The sequence below is a fragment of the Mugil cephalus genome, chromosome 6 (genome assembly GCF_022458985.1).
Source record: "Mugil cephalus isolate CIBA_MC_2020 chromosome 6, CIBA_Mcephalus_1.1, whole genome shotgun sequence".
NCBI classification, from domain to species: domain Eukaryota; kingdom Metazoa; phylum Chordata; class Actinopteri; order Mugiliformes; family Mugilidae; genus Mugil; species Mugil cephalus.
Window position 1 is genome coordinate 13,492,929 of NC_061775.1, and position 10,453 is coordinate 13,503,381.

The 10,453-nt window shown below is 41.5% G+C and overlaps 1 protein-coding gene across 1 annotated transcript; it reads right to left on the minus strand.

Moving 5' to 3' along the window:
* Nucleotides 1–2,278: 2,278 nt before the first annotated feature.
* Nucleotides 2,279–4,998, minus strand: glulb (glutamate-ammonia ligase (glutamine synthase) b). The gene is made up of 7 exons (XM_047586689.1): nt 4,838–4,998; nt 4,252–4,434; nt 3,982–4,143; nt 3,747–3,893; nt 3,511–3,638; nt 3,220–3,419; nt 2,279–3,140 (listed from the first exon to the last, which is right to left on the minus strand). Exons 2-7 carry the CDS (start codon nt 4,415–4,417, stop codon nt 2,822–2,824), a joined length of 1,122 nt encoding a protein of 373 aa, XP_047442645.1. The 5' UTR covers nt 4,418–4,434; nt 4,838–4,998; the 3' UTR covers nt 2,279–2,821.
* Nucleotides 4,999–10,453: the final 5,455 nt, after the last annotated feature.

The following is a 10,453-nucleotide window of genomic DNA, read 5'->3' on the forward strand; positions in this document are numbered from 1 at the left end:
GGAAACAAGGTTTACGGCGATACGGCTTTCTCTGTTCACTTTATCTATTCAGGTTACCTGATGTCAGCCGTCATTTTCACATTGGTAAAAAGATGGAAGTTGTCATTTGTATAGGTCTCAAAGTGGCAAAAGATTTTGCAAATTTTTGTTTGTTTGATGTGTTTCTGTGGAAGTGCAGGAACATTTCCCGAGCTTGTCTGATGGAAATGATTTAAAGAGGCCCATGCAACTCGATGACTTATTTGTTTGGCATTAAAAGCTGTGCCAAGTTGAATTTGGTGTTCTTATACTTCTGTCCAATGCATTGCTGCAAGCAGATACCTCTGCAGGAACGCTGACTCTGTTTTGTTTAAGAGAATTCACGCTAAACCGAGGGAGGCAGTATGGAAATAAACGGACCCTAGTTAGGGACGTACAGGAGTTTTCTCACTGTTGCGTAAAAGGCCTTCATTTTCAGTGCAAACTTGACATCTTGTATATTATATGACTTTACTTGGAACAAGACGTACAGACCCACAAGAATCCTGGAAACACAGACTAACCAGTGAAGACAGACTTTATCTCAGGCCGATTGTGCTACAGTTAAACTAAGGTGGGGACATCAGCTATGACGTTATAAGGAAATGTGGTCCTCAACCTGCCTGTGTGTTGTCCTATATCCCTAATTGGGTTACTTACTTGTGCCCTCTGAGGCCAAAGTTCCATGAACCTTTGATGTTAGTGTGTTTTGCAAAAACCAACACTAAAGGATTTTGGTCAGAATTTTACGCCGATCAAAAACTGGAGCATGGCATGAAACTAATTGGGGCTTCCTCTGCTTACACTGTGTTCCCTTAAGACCACAAAATACCACCATCACCTCTTTCTGTTGTGTGTCCGTGCATGCTGTGCATGACGGTGTGTGCGTGCAACACGCAGTTTTCCTTTACCAAGCGCTTGTGAGAAAACTATTTCTGGTTTTTGTGAGTCAAGATTCAGCGTTGGTCCAAGGTCACCCGGAAAAGACACAACTATTCAAAAGAGACACTGCAAGAAGAGACAATTTGCAACTATCACTACTGACCCTGGTGGCTCACTGGTGATAGTTCACTGCCCCTGGGAGTAACATAAACTCTCAAACATGTTTTCAGCCGTGTTAAATTCGGGATTAAAGACAAAATCATTTACATTTGTGTAAGATTCAATATCAGTAGTTAACACCAGTAAATTGGACACAGTGTATACCTTAATTCATGCCATATAAATCTTACAGCAATTATGCGACATGATTGTGGTAAAATACTCAAGGACGTCCTGAAGAAAAATCTAATATGCTGAAATTAGTATGTGGTACGCATTAAGTGGGAGGGTGGATGAGGAGACATGTCCTGACTGTTATCGACTGAATCACCACCGAGCATCAGGTTTGCTTGTTTTGGCAGGAGAACAAGTTGGACCTGTGTTTGGGGAATAGCCTGCGCTCGGCAGCTCGGAAAATATTGTACTTACTGTAGTCGATTTGCTTTCAAATTTGTCGCTATGGCTATTAAATAAGAGGTAATGTATGGCGTGGGCAACATGGTAAAGAATAAGAGTGTAGCTGCAGGTTTTAAAGAAGTATAGAGTCATTTATAAATTACTTTATATGTGTGGTTTATAATCAGCCCTCCCTGTTAGATCCTGTGACAATTTTTTCCTTCTCATTCTTAAATTGTATTAGTTGCTTTAACTTGTTTAAGGAGCTCTTACGTCATCTCTTACGTTACACAGCACACCGTACAACTAATTGCTATTTCGTATCCCTGACCCCTGAAAGGTTTTCGTATAGATTTCGGTGCAGACTCCCCAAACTCATTTTACCTACTTTAAAAACTAGCCCCTAAGTTCTCGAGGCTCGTCTCAAAACAACATACCAGAAGGACAGACAAGAGCTATTTTTGGGACAGACACGTCCTATAGATGAGCACCATATGGCTGTTTGGCAAAGTCAGTATGCTCAGAAGCATGTCACGGCCACCTACACTATAAATGATGCAGCTGCTGAAACCCTTAAAAAGGTTTGCCCTTTTCCCGGTGACGGGTTTTGCCGTCCAAATAAGTAAGAGGACGTGGATGCAACTCTGAATTAAGTGCAAATTAACCACCATTTGGTAAACATTACAGCTTGTTTTCCCCTAACGTCGGTCACATTTCAGGGATTTATATCAGCTGACAGCCTGGTCGGGACAAACTGGTTTCTGTTGTAATATAACTCGAGGTACAAAATGCGGTGCGTGCTGGATTAAACTGCGGACAAAAGTCACAATATAAAAATGTTGGCTGTTTATTAAAGAATTTGATGGTTATAAATGAAAAAGAGAGACAAATCGGACATGCATCTTTTTTTTTCTTTTTTTAGAAAAAACAAAACATACAGAAGTAGATTAGCTTACATAGTATCTTCACCTACATGATAAAACCACCGTCGTGACAAAAGCCAAAAATATTAAAACATTCAAATGCCTTTGGAATCCTTTGGATGAGAGTTACAGGAGTTATCCGCAAAATGCCCCTGGGTTTAGACAGTTCACATTAGTACATGTTAAACACAAGACTGTGCGTCTATACAAGTGACACCGTGACCCCATTACAAAACGCGTTGCTGACAAAAAGGCAGTGTTCGCTTCAGTTGCTGCACAACACTTAATGCACAAAGGATACGGAAATACCTCATCATTATTTCATTGTTTCATTATTTCATTAACAAGTAAAAAAACAAAGCATAAAATAAAGGTCAGTCTGCAGAGTCTTGAAGTAAATGCAAGGCTAAATACAGTACTGTTTATTATACTTCTCAGACTGTTCATTTGCTGTAATCTGTGGGCTCCTCTCCCTCTTCTCTTAGCAAACATGTGCGAACCAGCGCCTCCGTGACGATGTAAGGGTCGCAGTTGGCGGACGGACGGCGGTCCTCGAAGTAGCCCCTCTTGTCTTGCCCAACCGAGCGAGGGATGCGGATGCTGGCCCCGCGGTTAGCCACGCCAGCCGAGAACTCGTCGATGTTTGAGGTTTCGTGGTGACCGGTGAGCCGTCTGGCGTTGTCGAGCCCGCCTTTAGGATCGTATGCCCGGATGTGATATCTGTGCCTCTTCGCCAGCCTTTCGATGGACTCTTCAATGATTCTGCGGTGACATTAGGAACATTAGGAACAGCCCCTCTCAAAAAAAAACACATTTTTATGTATCATTTAAGCTTTCTTACTTAAGACCTCCTTCCTCTCGCATCTCCTTGGTGCTGAAGTTGGTGTGACAGCCAGCGCCGTTCCAGTTCCCTGAAATTGGTTTCGGGTCAAAGGACGCCACCACGCCGAAATCCTCGCAAACTCTGTGAAGGATGAAGCGAGCAACCCACAGATGGTCCCCCATGTTGATACCTTCACAAGGTCCAACCTGGAACTCCCACTGAAACACGATAAAGACAGAGCTATTAACATTTTATCGGATTATTAACAGTTATTACGCAATGTGTTGCCCTTTCGTAATTGAAACGTACCTGTGCTGGCATGACTTCGGCATTGGTCCCACAGATTTGAACCCCAGCGTACAGACAGGCCTTGTAGTGCGCCTCCACTATGTCTCTTCCGTACGCATTATCTGCTCCCACTCCACAGTAATAAGGCCCTAATCAGGGGGGAGGGAACAGCTATTACAACTTAACAGGCCATATTTATGTTTGATGCGTTACATCTGAATAAGAAAACTGGACAAGTTAAACAACATAACACTCACCTTGAGGACCTGGGAAGCCATTGGACGGCCAGCCAAAGGGATGCCCATCTGTGCCCAGGATGGTGTACTCTTGCTCCATACCAAACCACGGGTGGTTGTTCTCCACTGTGCTCATAATCTGTTTACAGGTGTGGCGCAGATTCGTCTCTATTGGAAGAGGTTCAGACATTAGATTAGCCGAAACATCAAACAGCTTGAACCACAGTAACGCCCAGGTTTGCGCCGTCTTGCTGACCTGCTGGCTTGCGGTTGTACTTGAGCACTTCACAGAGCACCAGCTTGTTGGGGTCTTTTCTAAACGGGTCCCTGAACATGGCGGCGGGGATCAGGAACATGTCGCTGTTGGAGCCCTCTGACTGGTAGGTGCTGGAGCCATCGAAGTTCCACTCGGGGAGGTCTGGAAAATGCAGAAAACTGACATTACAGCTCTGCTTCAACATCCTAAAAAAATACCTTAAACTATGATTTAAGGCAGGATATTAATCCTATCAGAGCCAGATGTTACCTTCAATTGTTTTTGGTTCAAAATCCAATGTTCTCGTCTTGCACCGCAGTCCCTCTCCAGATCCATCTATCCAAATGTACATGGCTTGGACCTTGTCTCCCTGGGAGAGACTCATGTACTGCTGCTTAACAGCTTTGTTCAGTTTAGAACTTGCTGAGGTGGCCATTTTCTTGACCCCAAAACCTACAGAGAGAAGAAGACCCATAATGAAATTCAACACTGATCACTGCGCCCGAATGCACACGTGAAACGAGAGAGGGTGGCAAAAAAAAAAAAAAAACATACGGAAGACGCAAAACACCTTAAAGTTAATGTTACTGAGAAGGAAAATCTCCATCAAGACAGATTATACAACAACAACAACACCGCCAGGGATCAACCTGTCTAGTCATCTGTCGCTCTGTTGATTCAATCGCCCACTTTAGGGTGCGGAAGTAAGTGAAAAAAGGCATTAACACACACACAAAAAAGTAGCCTTAAACAGAATAGGCGAAAAAGTGTTATTAAGCGGTTTCTGCAGCAGATGACAATAAATGGCGATGTACAAAGAAACCCAGCTGTCCGCAAAACGGGCACGCAGCCTTACCTTATGTTAAGTGTAGAAAAATATCAACAGATCGACAGAGTCTCTGGATGTGTGGTCGAAGTGTAGGTTTCTATTGTTTTTCATTCCTGTTTTTCTCACCGCGTCCACGTCGGATTTATAGCTCTGCCGAGCATCCCAGCCGCCTCTGATTGGTCGAGGGAAAACGTGACCAGGATGCCGTGAGGAGAGATACCGTGCAGTCAATGGAGAGGCCCTGTGCCACTACGAATAACAAATGGAGATCCCCACGCAGACAAGCTTCACACATTGATTTAACATTTAACGCATTTTATGTGATGTACACATAAAATAATAATAATAATAAAAATAATAATACACTGTGGGCGATGATGATGCAGATTGACCAGAGCGCAGCGCGCCCCTAGTGGTGCTCAAGCTAATAAACAGAACATATTGTTCCCATAGGTTAAAATCTTTACCGATGATCGGTATTTAGTAAATACTGATGTTAATATAATGTTAATAGTATTAACATATTACTTAGAGACACTCTTATATACTGGGGTCCTGCGTTAAGATCTTGCCGCTATGTTCGGTGTGTAATCTGTGTAAATGTAAAGAAGTTGGTACTGGTTGGCCATAAACAAGCACTGCGCCCTCTGCTGACGCTTCAGCTTCCGTTGTGAGCAATGTTCAGCATTCAGATGCCAGTTAAAAATATACTGCGGGGTCAGGTCAACGCCTTCTGCTGTTCTTTTTTTCCCCATGTATTTATTTATTATTATTTGTTCTTAAATCGTTTTTGTCTGTGTGTGTCTGTGCCAAGCTGCATCCTGCTGGGCACGGCGGCTGCCGTCAATGGGTGTCATTGTTCTAAGTTGGGGGCAGCTGGTCTGGTCTGGGCAGGTGGTACATGTCTAAGTGACACCCACATGAATGCCAGGTCCAGAAGTTTCACAGCAAAACATTGCGTTCACAGTGCAGTGTATTTCACCCACATTATTTACTGTACATACACAACACAGCGGGCTGAGGATGGATCTTTTAGGTGAAGTTCCATTACATAAATAATATGCGTTTGGCACAGACTTTTCTCATTTATATATTTGCACAAATATGGCCAGAGAAGTTAATCTTTATTTAAAAAATCTGCCACTGAAACTTAAAACTTTAAACTTGCAAAAGGCCTACATACAAACCTCGATCAGTTACGCATACCAAATGCCAAGCCTCAGATAATGATAAGTAATCAAATCAATTTAACTCCTGGACTTTAAGATTACGCTCCAGCAGGCTGTATTGCAAAATTCCAAGATCTTGTCCAATCCACTGAAATGTTTTGGTGCAGATCCCAGAGACCCCGCATACGTTATGTCAACATAAAAATAATTCATATTACATTATTCACACGCAACACGTCTATGATATTTCCAAATAAAACTCCATGATAGAGAAAGTACAACTCAAGTACTCATCAGTCAAATCAAAACACTTTCACGTGTGGAATTAAGAAAATATCTAACACTGCACCCAGGCAGTTAAAAATGCGTTAAAGGAGGATTAGTGGAGAGCACAAGGATAGTGCTGAAGGGTTGTACTAGTAAGCAGAAAACCAGTCCGTCCACTTGCATCAACATCAACTCTGCGAACATCTGATTGGAAAGTTCGTTCGTCAGTTCGCCGGTGAACACGTGTTCTTTAAGCCTGAGATCTGCATGGCAAACAGAGATTGTGAAGAGATGTCACATGACATTTCAGATATGTTTTCACTTGTCTGCTTCATCCAAAACACAGTTAATTATCTCTTGCTCAAGGACACTGAGGAAGAGCAGGTATGATGTTTGAACTCACGCTCAGAGTGCTATGCTGTTGTGGTTTCTCTATTACTGATTACTTGTGCTGAAATGGAGGCATCACAGGGTTTATTTACTTTGAGAATCTGCTCTGCCAGTGCTGTTGCTGTTGTTGTTGTTGTAGCTAGACATTATAAAAGCCACAAACACATGTGCCAAATCTGTGTACGACCTCCTCTTGTTATTTATTTATTTATTTTTTTTGTTTAGCCAGACAGAATACGAGGCACTTTGCTGAATTGGATAAACACATATACAGGTTCTGAGATACAGGTAAAAGAGGGCAGATGTCAAGAGATAATGATTGGAAAACAGCCTGACCTTTGACATCTAATGTCATTAACATTAAAACGGAGATACAAAACATTATTTCAAAAGACAAGAAAATAGAGAGAAATGTAAGTGGAATTAAATCTATCTCACTATGAATCTCCCTAATCAAGAACACAAAACGTGGTCTGACTCTGACATCTAGCGGCTCAGATACAGTATTGCAGTTAAATGACTGGAGCTCTTCAGTCTTAAAAAAATGTCTCGGGGCCTTTTTAAAAAACGTAATACTTTTTTTTTTTTCTTAAAAAGAAAAAGAAAAAAAAAGGTCTTCTAAAGTTTTTTGAAAGAAAAAAAAATACATGAATGCACAGAAAACACTGAGTTCAACTACACATTTCATGCAGCCAAACTTCCCAAACTGGCTCACTGGCTCTGTTTGTGTCCTTTCTCTCATAACCACTATTTGCATCTTGTGAAACCAGGTGCACTCAGTCACATGTTGCACCTGCAGATACCCAGAAGAGAAAACAAAACCAACCAGACAGTAGAAAACACATCCAGAAACACTGATGACTCACGGTAACACCCTCTCCTAAAAGAACAAACTAATGTATTACACAAAAAAAATAACGTGGCCTCTCTCTAAGCATGTGTTCTTTTCTGTAGCTGTGCTTGATCCTGTACTTGTACCAGCAAAGCCCAGCACATCAGTCACTGACCATGGCTGGGCTAGAAGGGACAAAAGAGTTGTGATCAATAAGCCCAGTGACTGTAGAGGAACTAAGATATGTTTTCAACCTACAGTACAGTACATTCATCCTCTTCACTATGTGCAGTATGTATAGAAATAACAGAAGACGACTAATGAATCTGAAAAGGTCAAGACTCCAGAAACTGTAGCGTTTCATCTTGTTACCTCTGATCATCAAAAAAACAAAAAACAAACATCGTCAATCAGTGGTTCAAGTAATGTATTAATTCAACAAAATCTATTTAAAAAAAAATGAGTACATGCATACGTGCACTACTTATGAGCGTCCTGTATACGGTAATGAGGCTGGAGGCCAGCCAATCATATACATTCACATGTATCTATGGCAACCGAAAGACAGCTAACAGTGTGGGTTGTGGATGTCATTTCATGATTTTAAGTCCTATCATTGTACCAGACTGGCAGAAAAATGGAAAGTTCAACAAAGGTCAGTTATCAAGGTCTGACATTACTCTTTGTTGAACCTTGTTTGTGAGGTTTATTTTTATTATTATAATGTAACTTTCCAAGATATTCCCAGGTGAACATAAAAATATGAAAGGTTTTCCAGGTCTCATATATGACTCTGGCAGCACATGGTCAGATATTGCGTTGTTTCGAGGTTTTTAAATGTCTTTCCAAAATCTGAGGTAAATAAAAGGACATAGCTAGGATCAATAAAAACTAAACAATCTACAGAGCAGCAAGGATAAAAAAAAAAAATAAAAAAAAAAACAACAGTACAAATTAAAGCACAAGTACACTACAAGTGTTTACTATACAAGCATTAGTTATGCAAGTGTTAGTCCAAAAGAACGCAAAAGACACTGTGGACTGATAAACTGGAGATCTGGAGAGATCTGTGTGGGAGAGTTGCAGGTCCTGAAATACAGCTTCAGACTTGATTTGATGAGAGAACACAGGTGAGTAAGCAACCCAGCCCAGACATAACTCCAAGCAGCGGCCACAGCTTCAAACAACACACCTGAGGCTGAAAGGGAAAAAAAGACAGGAACACCGGCTCACGGCTCACCAGCAGAGGGCGACGCATCCCCTCTTGACAATAAGCAATACTTAAACTAATGTTCAGATTTTACGAAAAAGAAGAGAAACTGCACGTGGAACCGAGTTAGTGAGTGGCAGATGAAGCTGTTGGTTCTGCACCTGAAGCTTCTCAGCCCTTCTTCCTGAGAGGAACGGGTAAGAAGTTCACTTTCATGAACTGAGCCTCCCCAGGAAGTATAGCATTGGGTTAGCTTAATTTATTAAACTAGTGGAGTTGTTGTGCTAGTATGTCTGTGAAGGTTCTCATCCAGGTCATGGTATGTCCAAAAAACAAAGGCAACTGGACTTGTAGAATCTGTTGAGAAGATGTTTTACCACTGACACGTCCTGTGTAAATATACAAAACTGACTTGACATGTTGAGACTCCCTTATGTGAACAGTTGTCTGACCTGCAAATGAAACCACTGCATTTGGCTAAATGAGGATTCTTTTCATACACGTTTCATTTACTTAAACCACAGGGTGGCACAATCACTCCATTTGAGACAGAAGACATTTTTTACCCTTCAAGAAGACCAATAGCAAGTGAACATTTCTGTTTCATTGCATGCTATACATTTTACCACAAAAGCAAGTATTATTTTAATTTTAAAGACAATTTAAAGGGAGAAAATGTGCGTTTATCGTTGAGATTGTTGGTGTCCGTGTGAAGAGATCTTCCTGAGCATCGATACATTATGTAAGATTAATAAATCTGTTAGAATTTCCTGAACAGTTTGCCAGCAAACACTCAAAAACAGACATTGCACTCGCAACACATACACATTTCTGATATGAGGGAATATTCACTTTTTATTTCTTGTGTTTTGCAGTAATTCATGGTTGAGGACAGTTATATTGGGCCCCATAATTTGCTCTCCACTTTCTCTTTTGGCCTGGAATACTAAATATTTGGGTGGGGTGGAGGAGGTGGAGGGGGGGAGGGTTAAAAACCATTAAGTGGAACACATAAAAGAGCGCCAGACGCAGTGATGGTCATTTCACCTCTCGAACGGAAATGGTAATTGGCTAATTTTTGCTCTAACGTGCGCCATAAAAGCCTCGCCAGCCCTTTTAATTACGCCTCCATGAAAAGACTTGCTTTGCACAATAAAAAACGGTGTCAATTAGTATGCGGAACAATGTTTAACATATCAGAAAATTAATCTACACAGCACTTTGAATTAAAAGTTTCTTTCTGGAATAAGTGGGGCAGGCCAGCTGAGAACGCTATTGTATGTGGTCCAAATTACTCCTTTGTAACCGGTGTTGAAAAGCAATTAAAAGAGGGATTCGAGTGCGGCCGTATTCTCCACAAAACCTGTCACTTTTTATGCGCTGGATGTAAAAAAGCTCTATGTCTGCTATCTGCTCAAACTATAGCTCTGGCTCATCTGTGTCGCGGCTCCGTGTGAATTGGCTCCTGAAAGGGTAAAGTAAGGAAAGACTGGAAGCTATAACGGAGAGAGGAGGATCATTGTTGTCAAAGGAAGGCCTGTTTACTCCTGTTATTGTTATGGAAGAGATGAGCTTATCTGATTCCCCACTCTTATTAATGATGAAGGACCGTGCCGCTTGAATTTAAAAGCTGCCTTAGGGCATGTTTTTATGCAGCTAGACCATACCCACACATCCCTCAGCCGCTCCGTGACTGTTTTGTGGCATCATGTTTACATGTTGGAGATTATTTTATCGCTAAAAGGTTTATTACATGACTGATAGCTTTTGTTTTT

Coding starts and splice junctions, on each gene's coding strand:
- glulb (XM_047586689.1), bottom strand. CDS start 4,417: ATGGCCACCTCAGCAAGTTCTAAACTGAACAAAGCTGTTAAGCAGCAG. Junction 3,639..3,746: donor TGGCTTCCCAGGTCCTCAAG/GTGAGTGTTATG, acceptor CCCCCTGATTAG/GGCCTTATTACTGTGGAGTG. Junction 3,141..3,219: donor CGAGAGGAAGGAGGTCTTAA/GTAAGAAAGCTT, acceptor ATGTCACCGCAG/AATCATTGAAGAGTCCATCG.